This window comes from Microtus pennsylvanicus, chromosome 3 (assembly GCF_037038515.1).
Source record: "Microtus pennsylvanicus isolate mMicPen1 chromosome 3, mMicPen1.hap1, whole genome shotgun sequence".
In the NCBI taxonomy this organism is placed as follows: domain Eukaryota; kingdom Metazoa; phylum Chordata; class Mammalia; order Rodentia; family Cricetidae; genus Microtus; species Microtus pennsylvanicus.
In genome coordinates this window covers 75969898-75985796 of record NC_134581.1, presented here as the reverse complement: position 1 = coordinate 75985796, position 15899 = coordinate 75969898, and the positions used below count along the sequence as shown (strand labels likewise).

At 44.5% G+C, this 15899-nt stretch overlaps 1 protein-coding gene across 1 annotated transcript; it reads left to right on the top strand.

The window, feature by feature from the left end:
- Positions 1–3933: 3933 nt before the first annotated feature.
- On the top strand, positions 3934–15255 carry Mpzl2 (myelin protein zero like 2). Its single transcript, XM_075966108.1, has 6 exons — positions 3934–4146; positions 5043–5209; positions 5697–5907; positions 8344–8491; positions 11145–11220; positions 13094–15255. Exons 1-5 carry the CDS (start codon positions 4089–4091, stop codon positions 11209–11211), a joined length of 651 nt encoding a protein of 216 aa, XP_075822223.1. The 5' UTR covers positions 3934–4088; the 3' UTR covers positions 11212–11220; positions 13094–15255.
- Positions 15256–15899: the final 644 nt, after the last annotated feature.

Here is a 15899-nt window from a genome sequence, read left to right as displayed (position 1 = left end):
TACCCAGGTTGGCCTTGACCTCTCTATAGTCCAAGCAGACCACCAACTTGTAATCCTCCACCCTGTTTTCCACGTGCTGGTATTACAGGCCTCTTACCTCCAACTCTGGATGAAACTCCAATTTTATTCAAGATTCTAGAACCTATTCTATAACCTCATATAAATGGAATCAAAGAGTTACACACTTTGATTTGTATTTTGCTAATTTTTCTAAGCATATTTTTGAGGTTCACCCAAATGGTATCATCAGTCTGTCTGTTTTTATTGCTGAATACTGTTTATTGTAAGGATATTTGATAGCATACTCATCTATCTTGTGTTGACGGTCCCCTGGGTGTTTCTGGTTAGGGATATCAATGAACAAAGCTGCTATTAATATTTCCTGGGAGATCTCCTTCTGGTATAAGATTCCATTTCTCTTGGGTAAATTCCTTGGGGTAGAATTGCTAGAGCGGTTGTAGGTTTATACAAGACAGTGTTAGGTGTTTCCCCAAAGAGGCCATGTGGAATAGATTCTCAGCATCTGACCTAAGTAAAGCCGCCTTCCATTGGAACAATTGTGAAAGCCAAGTTCACACTCCTTGGATGACCAGTGAGGATGCTGCCCAAGGCAGTCTAGCTTCTCACCTGGTCTTCTGCTCCTCCCAGCAGTCAAGATTTGAGAGGTGGTGGCCCCCGACCCCTGCAGCTGCCACATCCCATCCATCTGTTCCTTCTTTTTCTTTCCAGAATTCTACCTATTTTTTTTAAGGACCAAATTCAAAAGTCACAAATGTAATTGATTACCGAGCTGCTCCGCCAAATACTCTTTAGATGGTCCAGACTCAAGGGCCTTATTCTACTTTGCATATCTAGAATAGCACATGAGAAGCGTTTTAAGATCCCCTCTTCCCTTTCCCCCTTCCTTTGCCCTCCCTCTCTGTGTTAGTCAGGATCTCCCACAGTCTAGGCGCTCTTCAAATGCTTAGCCCCAAACACAGCGCTGAGACTGACTTTGGCCTGCTCCTCCTGCCCCCACCTCCTGAGAGCTGGGGTTACAGCAGCGCTGAGGATGGAACCCAGGGCCTCCTGCACGCTAGGCAAGCCCTCTACCAACCCAACTGCATCCCTAGCCCATAGGAAGGAAGCATTTAATACATTTTCCCCTTAGTAGGACCCTGACAGAAACTTTTGAGTAAACAAATGCTTTGTTCGAATAACCCTAAAAGCTAAATTATACGTTCTTCCTTGCTTCACAGTATGCTGACTTGATCTAATGTTGAAAATAGTAGGTGATTTTGCTTGTGTTTGTTTTTTTTTCCTTTGCCTAGGGATACTGGAAACTATGTTTTATGGGTAGTCAGTGCAGGTCACGTCTCTATGTCTCCTGCTCCACCACTGAATTTCCTGCCTGCAGAGGTCTGAATATCCTCCAGCTACCTACGTAGACAGTTGGGACAGGTGGCGCCTTGAACTCCGAGGTCATGGTACACACTTAACGGCAATCAAGGCTCTTCTCTGGAAAAGTTTAAAGGAAAACCAGAGTCATTGAACATTTCCTTGTAATCCTCAAAATTTCCTTCGTTCTTTTTGTTTTTTTTTTTGTTTCATTTACCAAGGCACACGTATTCCTTATGCCTCCAGTTCTGATTGAAGCCCTGCACACTGTCATTTTTATGTCGTTTTCTCCTAACTGGTACAGCTCTCAGCCTCCTTCCTCACCCAGGGCGGGGAGCAGTGAGTGACTGGAAGCCTCCCTCTCCTGTTGACTGGAGGGAACTGGCATTGGCAAGCACAACGCCAAGAACTTGACCTGAACTGAGGAATGGGATCCGGGCAGCTGTGCCCCTCAGAGCAGGGCTGACTGCCAGCTCTAGGGGCATCTGGTGACTGGGGAGGGATTCCTCTGCGCGGACAACAGGCTCTCTATTCTGCTCAGTGGCTCCTGCCCTGGTTCCTCACCTGCTGAGTTTAGTGTCCTTTAGTCCTTCAGCGAACTCCACCCTCTTACTGAATTTTGCAATCTGCTGTCAGCTTAACCTCCTCATGCCCCTCTCTCTCCTGGAACTGCATTACCTAGCCAAGCTGAAGCTGACCAAGATGAAGTTTCCTTTAACTTTTTTTGCAGCCGCGTTCTCAGAGCCGACTTTTTCTGACATACCTACGGGAAAGGCTGCATTTTACCACCGTGTAAATGCCTCTTCAGCAGCCCAGAGTTTTCTGTTTGGGCTGCTCAGAAAGACCTAGAGGCTTGTGAAAGAGCCAGACACTCTTCCAGAAACACCTCAGTAACACATCGGGTGCTGGCTTGCAGCTGACCTCCCTCGGGGGCAGCCCCTGGGCTCCCCGGTTTAATGAGTAGGTTTGTCCACCCATTCTTGCCCCACCTCTCTCCCATGCTTTTCTCTTTTCCTCAGTTCTATAATTTACCTCTCTTCGGGTGGAATTTTGTCTCTTTTGTTTTATCACCTACTCGATAGGTCTTGGGCATGAGCTTTGTGCGTGAGCTTTGTCCTCGAGCTGCCTGTACTTCTAGCCTGATGTTTCTTTATTTTTCTACCCAACTTGGCCCTTGCTTCTTTTCCTAGCACCCTTTGTTCCAGGGCTCAGCCAGAAGACCATGAGTCACTAAAAAGTTTCTAGATAGCTAATCCAAGGATAAGGGCAACTTGAGTGTGTTCAGGGTACTATGTCCCGTCTGGCCTACTTTTTTTTTAAATTAATTACATTTTAACTAGTGTGTGTGTGTGTGTGTGTGTGTGTGTGCACATGAGTACCACAGCATACATGTGGAGGAGGTCGGAGGACAGCTTTCAGGTATTGATTTTCTCCTTCCACCACGTGGGTTCCAGAGACAGGACTCAGGAGGCCAGGCTTGTTGGCTTGGTGGCACCAAGACTTAGAGAGTGGTCTCCGCCCACTTTGTAGCTGCCTTCTTTGGTCTCCTGTTTTTGTCTGCTTGCTACTGTGTTGTTAATCTGTAACTCTTACCCGATGAAGCCTTTATCTCAACATTTGAGACTTCTCACATAGGTGGCTGTCCTAAAAATGGCAGTCAAAACCCAGGGCACAGGGAAAGTTCTCCTTCCGAATGACTAATTCCTTGAGAGTTCACTGACTAAATTACCCGTGTCCGCCTTTGTTTTGTGGTCAGAGAACACATACAAGTCAGAAAGACTCCCATAGGCTGTGGGTGTAGCCCAATGCCAGAGCACTTGCCTAGTAAGCGCAAGGTCATGAGTTTAATCCCAAGTCTTGCCAAAGCTGGGTGATGATATCACAAGTTCAAGGCCCAGCCTGGGCTACAACATGAGACTGCTTCAAACTGTAAAATAAAACTCAAAAAGATTCAGGGCAATTGCTTACCTCCTGGGCTGTTACTCTCTTCACTCTTAAAGCAGTAGCCCTTCCCCGAGGGTTGTGGAGATGGAAGGATAGCCAGGAAAGTACTTTGCAAACTGCTGAGGTGGGGGAAAAGAGCTGGGGAGCTGTCCCGACTTGGGAAAGGATCTGGCCCCGAGATTGGTTTGGTTTCTCTCCGCTGAGTCTCAGGAAGAATGGCCTGCTGCATCGGGGTGGGACTGGGTTCCCAGAGGGGCCTAAGGAACTCCCATTCTTTCTGGGGGTTATAGGGCACTCCAGGGACTGGAATCACAGCAAGCTGCTTTCAGCGTTCACTTCCAAGGCAAGACTATATACCCTATTTTAAAAGGGTGCGTGTGGCTAAACCCAGAGTAGCCAGGGACATTTCAAACTGGCACCACCTCTTCTGGCTGCTTCTGAGGCCATCCGGAGGCCAGGCCGGAAAAGTAAAGAGAGGACCTCAGAGTCTGAGACCTTTGCGGAGAGGGCTGGAGTGTTGAGGAGGGCGGGAAGAGAGAAGAGGGAGGAGGGAGCTGGGTGCGGAGGCCCCACCTTTCATTCCTGCGCTGCTGCACCGGCTGGGGCGGGGTGAGTCACTGGCTGGCTCTGCTGTTTCCCCCTCCCATAGTGAGGACTCGGACCTCTCTGGGGAAAAACTGCGGTGCCTGCTCGTTCTGTCCTTGGCAGGGTGCTGGAGTCCTGGGTCTGCCGGGTCTGGCCTCTGGGGCCACGACTGGCTTTCCCTGATGTATGGTAAGAGCCCTGCGCGTGTGCTTCCACTTCTCCTGGGCTTACAGCTCACAGGTAAGAACTGGCGGGCTTCTAAAAGTTTGTACCTTCACCACCCACTCTATGTAAAGACAGAATTCGTGGCTCGAAGAAGTCTTAAGGGCTCTGTTGGGAGCTCGAGACCCGGCTTCAGTTCGTTCTAGTCCAGACTTCACGGAAACTTCAGTTCGGTGGGTTGCTTTGCGGCAGTGCTTTGGGCAAACAGGTTTAGGTGTGTTTGGCCGCTCGTGATTCAGGCACAGACAGGGCTTTCTGATCTCAGGTTACACACCATCTTTGTGTGGCTGCTCTCAGCCTCGGGCTGCTGCCTCGATTTGGCCCTTGGATTTCTGTGGGAGGATTTTGTCTGCTGACTCCCTGCAGCACCATGGAGCAAACCTAGGAAGCGAGAACCCCGCTGTGGTTTTGAAGCTGCCCCAATGCACACACTGAACTTGTAAATACGCCACGTGGTGTAAGGTTCCAGGGGTGCAGGCCAGCCCAGCTGCTGGGGTGGATTAACCTGCAGGCTAGTAGCAATCCCAAGTCTACATGCTGGAAAATGTACCTGCTTAGAGACTTTATTATTATTATTTTTTACATATATTTTATTGCTTGATCTTAGTACTCCATGTCTGACCAACGTTTGGAATTTTGTTTCTGATTTCCATCTTATTGGCTGAAGTTTGTAGTTTCTGGCTATAGTTCCAAAGTTGGTAGCGTGGCTGTGAAGAAGTGAGAACACCAGGTAGTTTGTTGGGCAGAACTTTTAATTGGCCCTCGGGATGGGAGGGTCAAGGTGGTGTGTAGGTAGGAGTGTTGCAGACTTCAGGCGAAGTGAATTTGGAGGCTGGCTTATTTGGAAAGTGTCAGTGCTCACCGAGTATGCGCGCTCTGATTGCTGTTAACCCCTTTCTTTCCCTTCCTTGCAGCCCTTTGTCCTACAATAGCGGTGGAAATTTACACCTCCGGGGCTCTGGAGGCAGTCAATGGAACAGACATTCGATTAAAATGCACTTTCTCCAGCTTTGCCCCTGTGGGTGATGCCCTGACAGTGACGTGGAACTTCCGGCCTCGAGATGGGGGGCGTGAGCAGTTTGTAAGTGGATTCTTGTCACCTTCCAGCAGACCCTTGACTAGGATGTATTCAGGCAGCAATTCTCAACTTCGGGGTCAAACGACCCTTTCACAGGGATTGTCTAAGACCTTCGGAAAACAGATATTTACATTATGATTTGTAACAGTACCAAAATAATAATTACAATGTAGCAATTAAATAATTTTTATGGTGGGGGGATCACCACAATATGAGAAACTGTATTAAAGGGTCACAGCATTAGGAAGATTGAGAACCACCATATTAAGGTCTTTTTTCTTGCCTTTCTGTGTTGACCAGATGCGCAGGGTTAAGCTGGGAACCAGTTCTTGGGATAGAGAGTGCTAGATCTGAGAAAAGGGAAGCAAGAGAGTGTTCTGAGGAGCTAGCTAGACCTTTAGTCAGATTTGCTGAGGCTTCTCTTCCACCCCCACCGTTCCAGCCTCCTGCCCCATACAAAGTGGGAGAGATCATCCTTTCTCCTCTATAGGTATTCTACTACCACGTGGATCCCTTCAGACCCATGAGTGGACGGTTCAAGGACAGGGTGGTCTGGGATGGGAACCCTGAGCGCTATGATGTCTCCATCATCCTCTGGAAGCTGCAATTCGATGACAATGGGACGTATACCTGCCAGGTGAAGAACCCACCTGACGTTGATGGTCTGGTAGGGTCCATCCGGCTCAGCGTGGTGCATACTGGTAGGTTTTGGGAAGTGAGAGCTGACAAAAAAGGGGGGGGCATCTTTTGTAATGTTGTTGGAAGGGAGGGAGGGCCTAGGGCTTCAGGGCTGGGAACTTCAGAGACTGAGGAGTCCTGGGTGAAAAAAAAATAAAGGCTTTGTTTGCTGCTGGAAAGAAACAAAGTAACGCAAAGAGATCTGAGGGATCTGTGACAAGAATGGCCTTGAGTTCGTGAAAGGGACAGGAAGCCACTCTGATAAAAAGACTCACAATAGGTCAGTTCATTCTCTCGCTTATTCCAGATGCGCACTGAGTACCTGGTGTGCCGGGCACAATCTAAAGTGCTTGGTCCACACCATCTCATTTAATCCGGGTACAGTATCAATCACGGTACCAGTGTTTACTCAGTGCCCCGGCTGTCAGGAGTTTACGCGATACATTTATCCTTTCAAAATTATTATTTTATGTGCGTGGGTGGTTTGCTTGCATATATGTCTATGCACCGCCTCAGTGACTGCTGCCCATGGAGGCCAGAAGAGGGTGTCAGGCCCCCTGGAACTGGAGTTACAGAGAGTTGTGAGTCACCATGTGAGTGCTGGGAATCGAACCCAGGTCCTTTGAAAAAGAAGCCAGTGCTCTTAACTGCTGAGCCCTCTCTCCAGATTTACCTTATTTGTTCTTTATACATTTCATGAGTCTGTTGTATATTTAGTGTCTCCCATTTTACTAACAAGGAAACCGGGGCTCACCAAGTGCAAGTCACTTCCCCAAATTCATATAGTTAGTAAATGCAGTCACTTGAGACTCAAGCCCAGCCATCTCAGACCCTCAGACTGCTCTCTAACTAGTAGATTGGGTTACCTGCACTACAGGGACAACCTGAAAGATGATGCCAGGTGACAGAGAAGACAGTACTCACAAATGTTACTTTTGTTGTGTGTACAGTGAGAATAAGAAGAGATTTTGGTGAGGACAAAATGATGTAAATTGGTGAGAGTCTTCCAAACTCTGAACTGTCCTGAAAATTTTAATAGCCACATGTACCCAGCACTTATTATGGGCAGACACAATTTACAGGAATTGTTTTATTTTTTATAAGAACTCAAGAAATGGAAATTGTTATGTCTTAACATAAGAGGAAACTGAGATTCAATAAAAATAAATAAATAACCCAGGTCACACAGTTAATAAGATAGAGCTAGCTCTCGTGTGTGTGTGTGTGTGTGTGTGTGTGTGTGTGTGTGTATGTTTGAGATAAAGTTTTGCTATTTGGGAAAAGATCTCTCTATGTAGTACAGGCTGGCCTCAAACTTAAGATCCCCATGCCTTAGCTTCTTAAGAGTTAAGCATTGTTTAAAACATCTTAGTGTGTCAGGTGGTGTGATAGCTCCCATCACTATTACCTTGATCAGTTTAAAGCCAGCTTTCTAGACTCTACCAAGAGACAGCTGTGTGGTCCACACTCATCATCCGAGTACTAAAGTCATGTGATATATTCAGACCTCAGTTGTTTGTGTTTTTTCTTTTCTGATAGGTGAAGCAAAAAACCCACAACCACAAAAACCAACCAACTAACCAAACAAAACCAGCAGAAAGTAATAGAGAAAACAACACAAAAGCCAGCAGTGGTTTAACAGCAGGATCACTGTTTTATTGAGAGCCTATAGAAAGTCGTGGCTCTGTTCCCCTAGTTTAAGAAATGGAGGCACACTTAAAGAGACTCCCCATTCTCTATGTGTATTGGTGTTTTGCACATTTATCTGTGCACCACTTGTGTGCCTGGTGCCTGCAGAGGCCAGAAGGCACTGGATCCCCTGAAACTTCTTTATCTTTCCTGATGGATTCTAGGTTGGGAGTTCCTGGCATAGACATTCTCTCCTGGCTCTTAGGGCTTATTGCTTTACTTGCCTGTCTTCCTGGACATACACACACACACACACACACACACATGGTACAGCGCCGGAAATAATGCTTGTGATCTTTCTTTTCCATCATAACGACAGGGACACAGTAGGCGCTTTGAAGCCTGACTGGACAAAGTGGGGATTAGGCTATGCAGGACTGAGCTGGACATCGTTCTCCCTAGGATAGCAGTAACTTGGAATTGCTGGGCAGTTTAACTGACTCAGTGGTTCTCAGCATTTGGGTGTCATCACCATCGCCTAGAAGACATGTCCAAACGCAGATGGCTGGATTTAGCCCCTAGTGCTTCTAGTCCAGCATGTTTGGGGTGGGGCCTGAGAATTTCACTTCAAAGCTCTCCAGTGGTGATGTCACTGCTTCTAAGAGAGTCACACTGGAGGAGCTCTGATATAGTCTGAGTAGGTTTCCCACTGCTGCCAAAGGCTACAGTGGGAGGAAGGAAGGAAGAGTCTGGTTAATGTTGAGATGCATTGTCGTTGCCTTTAGATTTCCCCTACCTAACAGCCCTGCCTTGTCTTTTTCTCCTCACAGTGCCCTTCTCTGAGATCTTCTTCCTGGCTGTGGCCATTGGCTCTGCCTGTGCCGTGATGATCATAATAGTGATCGTGGTGGTCCTCTTCCAGCACTTCCGGAAAAAGCGATGGGCGAAAAGGGCTGATAAAGATGAGGGGATAAAATCGTAAGGCTGAGTGAGCACTGGCGGGAATTTCTGCTCACCCTCTTGGGGTGGCTCTTGGGCTTTTTCAGGGGGGCCAAATAACTGTTGAACAGTGTTTTTATTTCTGACCAGCTGTGTGAGAGGCTCCATTTCACAGGACCGATAAATTAGGACATGGGTAGTAACTTTACAAAAGACTTCTTAACGGGACTTAAGAGGTGGCTAAGAGCTTAGATGCTCTTGCAGAGGGCCTGAGTTCGGTTCCCAGCACCCATGTCTGGTGGCTTGCAGCAGCTTGGGACCCCAGCTCCAGGGGAATGCAATGCCTCTGACCTCTGTGACTTATGTGCACAAACCTGCATCCAGATAGACACATATGCATACGTAACAACGAAATAAATCTTTAAACAGCAACAATAACAAAATCCAAAGGGTTTCTTAATTTTACAAGAGATCTCACCAAAGCATTTTGCTCTTGTGTGGGATTTTAGAGGCATGAGGGGTGCACAGGTGAGGCCTTAAGGAAGTCCTCTGTGGAGAGAGGGACACTTGTAAGCACAGCAGGGCGAGGGGCACTCAGCAGTCACTGAACCAATCAGTGCTGGATGTTTGCTCTGCTCAGTGTGACCGTAAGTGCTCAGTAAACATTTGGAAATTGAGATAAAATTTATAAGCTATAAAATTCGCCCTTGGGACAGTGAGCTGTCTCAGCAGTTAAGAAAGCTGCCTGCTCTTGCAGAGGACCTGGGTTTCGTTCCCAGCATCCATACAATGGCTCACAGCTGCCTGTACCCCCAGATCCAGGAGATCTGATACTCTCTTTTGGCTTCTGTGGGCTCTGCACTTACATATTCAGAGACAAAACATTCGAATAAAATAAAAATAAACAAACCTTTGAAAGAAAATGCACCCTTTTAAATATACACATAACTGTGCGATAATCACCAATTCTAGAACCTTTTAAGTATTTGCCTGGAAGGAACCCCGAATCTTCTAGCCATCATTCCCTCCCACCAGCGCAACAGCTACTCACCTGCTTTCTGTCTGTGGGGTGTGTGGGTCTTGAGCGTGTAATGTAAGTAGAGCCATAAAATACCAGACCTTTTGTATCTAGGCTCTTTCATGCAGGATGTGTTCAAAAGCTGCCAATGGTGTAAAATATTTACTACTTCATACTTTCTTTGTGTGTGCTGTGTGCATGTGGGTGCCAGTTGGAGGTCAGAGGTACACACTGGGGGGTCTTCCTCTGTTGCTGTCACTGATCTTTGAGACTTGGTGCTCACTGATTGGCTAGACTGGCTGACTAGCAAACCTCTGCGATCCTCTTGTCTCCACCTAAGGCTAAGGGTTCACTACCACACCTGAGGCTTTTACAGGGCACCGGGAGATCTGAACTTAGATTCTTGCAGCAGCGGTCAGTTTACCCAGTCATCTGGCCCCCGATCCTACTCCATTCTTCTTAACAGCTGTATGATGTTCCACTACAGTGGACACACCACATATTGTTTGTCTATTCAGCTGATGGACATACAGTTGTTATTTTTTTCTCCTTTTTGGCTCTCATAACTAATATCAATCACTATGAACCTACACAAATTTTGTGTACAGTTACTTTCAATTCTCCCAATAATGAAGGGATATTGCCAAGTGGTTGGTAACAGTTGAATTTTTGGAGGAATTGACAAACTGTTTTTCCGTAACAGTCAATACATTCCTATCAGCAATATAAGGGCATTAGAATTTCTCCACATTCTCTCCAGCATTCACTCTTAATTACTGCCCTCTAGTGGACATGGGGTTGTCGCAGTGAGAGTTTGATTGGCATCTTAGTACGAAAGATCCTCCTCCTCCACGTGTTTAGTAGTCTTTTATAGAGCATCTCTGGAAATGTATCTGTTCAGATAGTCTGCCCACCCTCGAATAGAGGTGGATGTCTTCTTATCCTTAAGCTGTAAGGACACCTGTCCCCTTTCAGTTACATTACCTGCAATTAAGACACAAAAGTTTTCAGTTTTGATGAAGTTCATTTCTTCTAAGAACATATTCTCAGTTACATTCTTTTTTTTAAAAGATTTATTTATTTATTTATTATACATACAATGTTCTGCCTGCATGCATATATGCCTACAGGTCAGAAGTGGGCACCAGATCTCACTACAGATGGTTGTGAGCCACCATGTGGTTGCTGGGAATTGAACTCAGGACCTTTGGAAGAGCAGGCAGCGCTATTAATCACTGAGCCATCTCGCCAGCTTCCCTCAGTTACATCCTTACATTTATATATTTGGTGTATGTTGAGCAAAGTTTTGTACATAATTAAGAGTCTCTATTCATTTTTTTTGCACATGGATTTATAAGTACCCCAGAACCATTTGTTTATTTTTAATTAGTAAAAAAATTATTGAAATTTGTGTAATTGACCATGAAGCCCCTTTGGAACCTCTCGGATTCTGAAGTGTCTGTGTTTGGACTCGTAGGTCACGTGGGGCGTAGGTATAACCACTCACATGACACTGGCAGTTCAGCTATAGCTAGAATGGACTTACAGGTGTATGTACCTTTTCCTAAAGCATGGGGGCGGGGCCGGGTACCTTACCTGATGCCGCTCTGGGACCTGCTGCCTTTGCTTCTTGCCTTGCTCATCTGACATTTGGCTTCTGTTCCTTTGTTACAGAAAAGAAGAGGAAAAACTCAAACAAGACACTCACAAGGTCTCCATTTATTTGGAAGATACAGACTAACACTGTGAGGTAAGGTCCCGTGTGGGTGATTTCTGCCTTCAGCTTGTCTGGCTGTTTAGCGCAATGACATTCCTTTTCAAAAGCAGAGGCCAGGCAGATTTGTTTCCTATTAGCTTCATAGATGACTTCATAGAGACTTGTGCATATGATTAAGAAACCAGACTATTTCCTTGAAAGCTGAGAGAATTCTACTTTTTGAGGTTTGGGGGTTATATTAATCATCACCAGTAATGAACTTCCATCATGTGAATAAATCATTCATGTATGTGTGTGTGCGTGCGTGTGTGCTTGTGGGTGTACATACATGTGGAGACCAGATGACAACTTCAGGTGCCATATACCTTGTGTTTTGCTTTGTTTTATTTTGTTTTGTGACAGTCTCTCACTGGCCTGGGACTTGCTGTTTGAGCTAGGCTGTGTTTGTGGCAGTCTCTCACTGGCCTGGGACTTGCTGTTTGAGCTAGGCATATGGCCACCAAAGCTTCTCTCTGTCTCACCAGTGCTTGGCTTCTAAGGATGCACTACCAGGCCCAGCCATTTACATGGGTTCTGGCGATTGAACTCAAGTGTTTATTCCTGTACGGCAAATGCTTTATCAACTGAGCTCTCTCTCCAGCCTAGTAAATCATTTTTAATGAAAAGATTAATATCTGATGATTTGGTTTTTATTTTAAAACATTTCTGGCAACAAAACATTTTGGTAAGTGACCCAAGGATCAGATAGATGGCTCAGTGGTTAAGAATGCTTCCTTCTCTTGCAGAGGTCTTGAATTCAACTCTTAGCACCCACATGGTGCCCACAACCATCCACAATCGGTTCCAAGGGATCCAACACCCTCTTCTGGGCTCTTTGAACACAGCACATATGTGGTGCACATATAAATATGCAGGCAAAACATTCACAGAATAAAATAAATAAATTTGAATAAAGATTAAAGAAAATTTAACAAACTAATGTCATCAATTATAGCCTGCGGTCTCTGATAGAAGATAAATCTTTAAACAAATTACAAAAAACTAGGAGGTTGGGCTTGGCATGGAGGTAGTACTCAATTCTAATTCCAGCACTCAAGAGGAAGAGGCAGGAGGATATCTGTGAGTTCAAGGCCAGTCTGGTCTACAGAGTGAGTTCCAGGACAGCCAGGGCTACATAGTGAGACCCTGTCTGAAAAACCTAAAAATGGAGGTTGTAATTAAGATTTCAAATATGAACATGAGTGTGGATATTAGGGAGTTATTAGGTTTTATTAGGTGTGTAGTGGTATTATGGTTACAAAAGAAAACAGGTTTTTAAAAATTAATGTTATAATATGTACAGGTAAGTCTATAATTAAAAAGTTCAGTCATAAAACAAAACAACAAATAATGTCAAAAAGAAAGGAAACACTTTCAAAGTAGGCAATGTACGAATCCTACTGACTTCTCTACTTTCCTTTCTGTTGATTTAATCGATGGGCAGGGGGCTTGGGACGTAAGCATGTGAGTGATCTATCAATCACCCAAGTGTCCATGCGAGGCTCTTAGAAAAGACACTGCCAGTGTGGTGGTACATGCCTGTAATCTCAGCACTTGGGAGGCTGAGGCAGGAGGAATGTTGTGAGTTCTAGGCTAATCCTGGCTACACCGGTGAGTGCCAGGCCAGCCAGAACTGCACAGTAAGGTCCTTTCTCAAGAAAAAGCACAGCGCACAAAAAAGACACTGGATCTGAAAACTATGTAATAAAGAGAAGGAAGTAAAGCCCGTTGAAATTATAGTGGGAGAGTAGGCTTAAGAGTATTTCCATTAAGAGTGGGTTATGGATGTCATGGGCACGTGATGGACACAGGTATTCCTCTTATACTCTTCTCAAGGACCTTATCCTTTTAAACTTCTGTATTCCAGGAAGCCGACGATTTTCAAGGACAACATTAGTACCCCTTGAAGTCAATGGAATCTTCGCCAGTGATGACCTGTCACCCTACAAGTTCTGCAGCACAAACCTGCCTAGTTGAGCAACGCCCCTGCCGAGCAACTCAGGATTCATCCTGAGCAAACGCCACTAGACTCATGTATACCTTCGTTACTAGGGTCTTACCTAGTTCCAGAGTGCAAATGTGTATCTGCTTCTGTGAACTGGAAGTTACATTTTTGTCTTTCCACATGCCTTATGGGGTATGACTCCTGAACTCCTGTGTGTATTGGCATCAAAGGACAGAAAATTCAGCTGGCCTGCATGCCAGGATATTTCTTCTCACATTTTAGTTTCTTTAGAACAACACAGAGGTATGCTAAGGGGTCTAGAGAGATGGCTGAACCTTTAGGAGCACTTGTGGCTCTTACAGGGGACTCCAGTTCCGTTCTTAGCATTCACAACCATCAGTAATTCCAGTTCTAGGGGGTGTGACACCCTCTTCTAGTGTCTACAGGTACTGCATGCACGTGGTACATGTACATACATGCAGGCAAAACCCCCATACGTAAAATGAAAATAAATAAAATCATAAAATGATGAGCTAAACCTCCCAGCCATTTTTGATTAACAGCAAAACCCAAATTCACACTGGAAGTCTGATTTTCATGGCTGTCCTTAAGTAATAGACACATCTTGTTTAACTGAATTGTTTCACTATGCTAGGTTTATTGAACAATTAATCCCAGGTTTAGAGGTGACAGTGCAAGTCTAAGCACAGTAACTACAAAAGGTCATGAGGACCCCAGTATACCAGCAAATGATACCAGGAAAAATCACTTATCACCATTTTTATATTTATCTGTTTTTAGGCAAGTTCTTACTATGTGTCACTGGCTGGTCTAGAACTAGTTATGTAAAGCTGGCCTTAGAGTCAGAGAGCCCTCCCTCAGCTCTCAAGTGCTGGGATTGAAGGTGGACCTCCATATCCAGCCACACAGCAGGTTTGTACTGGGTACAGACAGCTCTGCTTACTTCCTGTGTCTGCCTCTCTCAGCAGAACCCATGCTCTTTGCAGACTGGAGTCCTAAGCAGTTAATCAGAAGACTTTGTGATATCATCGTATTATAACTTAAAAAAAATTTAGACTTGTGAAGAAGGCCAACTCAAAGCAAATGACCATTCTGTACAGTCTAACATAAGTGTGAGAACTGGAAGAGATTATTTGAAGTTCTTTTGGTTTTAATTCACCTTATTTTAAGGAGAATTTGGCAGGGACCAAAGAAATACCCAAACTACTTAAATGTAATGAACCAATTTTATTTTTCCCCTTATTTTAGTATAAAGAAAACTTTTAAAATGGGCTATGGGAAAAAGGGGGATGGATTTCTCCTTTGCATCTAGTTACTTGGTATGTGCACACAAGTCACAACAGCATTGTTCGGAGAACACAGAACATTTAAAAGTTTAGGCCTGGGTGAATCTGTACAATGTGATGTTTTAGTCCTTATTAGGCTGGGCTGCACAGATTATTTCTTTTAACAAACTGGAATTTCCAATAGACTGTATTCCTAGATCCAGGACCTTGACATTTTACCTAGTCTTAAAGTAAGTTGGCACAATTTACATTTGAATCTCGGTCCTTGAAATTCATTCCATTTCTCTCATTCTGTGTTTTATACTGCCTTTAAAAGTTTTTGTTCTCTCTCTCTCTCTCTTTCTCTGTTAATTAAGACAGGATCTGTTCTGTTTGTAACCTTGGCTGTTCTGGAACTCACTCTATAGACCAAGCTGACCTTGAACTCATAGAGATCCCACTGCCTCTGCCTCTCTAGTGCTGGGGTTTAAGGTGTGAGCTACCACATCCTGACCTAAAAACTTTCTGAAGCCACAAGTTAGACCTGTATTTTCTCCCACTCTTCATAATTCTGAATATAACAACTGGATATTTCTTTAAATGATGCCTCATGTATGTTTTATGTGTAATGAAGTGGTTAAAAATGTCTCCAGCAAACTTGCAAAGTGTGTCTTATCTGAATACTCATGGGGTATCACAGCCTTGTTCAGTGTCTCCTTCCTAAGAGCACTTTTGTACTGTAACTTATTTTTTATTATGCCTGAAGCATTGTGTAAATAAACCCTTAGTAATAAAGAATTATGGATTTTGTTATTTGCTTACATACAATTCTGCCAAATTCATATAGCAGTTAAAAGCAAGCAAGGGGATATATTTTATATTTGCTCCAGTTTTCTTAGAGACAATAGACTCAGTAATGGACAGAATTAATTTCTATTTTTTTTCTAGTTTTCTCACATTGCTTTGTAGAGCTGGGAAATGGGCAAAATGATACTACATATTCGGAAGACTCATTTCTGGAGTCTAAGCCTAACCTTTACTAGGGTCTTACTAAGAAATACAGGCTGATTGTGGTCCTCCGGCCTCAGTGTTGCAGATCCTACAGGCTTTTGCGACCCTGCCTGGCTTAGTTTGAGGACTTTATAGTTATTCTCTTCATAGAGAAAACCACCAACTTTCAAGTCTAGTAAAGTGTGCCGGTTGAAAACATCACAGTTAGGAAATATTTCCAAAAGCTGAGGTTTTCTGTTTCCCTTGTCCTTTCTTTGACCATAGCGAGTCCAGGAGAATGGGTGACTACATGAACCAAGCAGGGTCCTGTACCATCTTTTTCCAGACCATCTTATTTCATGTCTAAGAATATCATGGACTATGATAATAATACTTTTGTATTGATACATATCCTAGGCTCCCTTCTCCTCAAATACACGCTGTAGTGATTT

What these genes read in the sequence shown, in the direction of transcription:
- Mpzl2 (XM_075966108.1), top strand. Translation starts at nt 4,089, where the DNA reads ATGTATGGTAAGAGCCCTGCGCGTGTGCTTCCACTTCTCCTGGGCTTA. An exon ending in CCTGGGCTTACAGCTCACAG is followed by an intron (nt 4,147 to 5,042) that starts GTAAGAACTGGC and finishes CCTTCCTTGCAG; the next exon opens with CCCTTTGTCCTACAATAGCG. An exon ending in ATGGGGGGCGTGAGCAGTTT is followed by an intron (nt 5,210 to 5,696) that starts GTAAGTGGATTC and finishes TCTCCTCTATAG; the next exon opens with GTATTCTACTACCACGTGGA.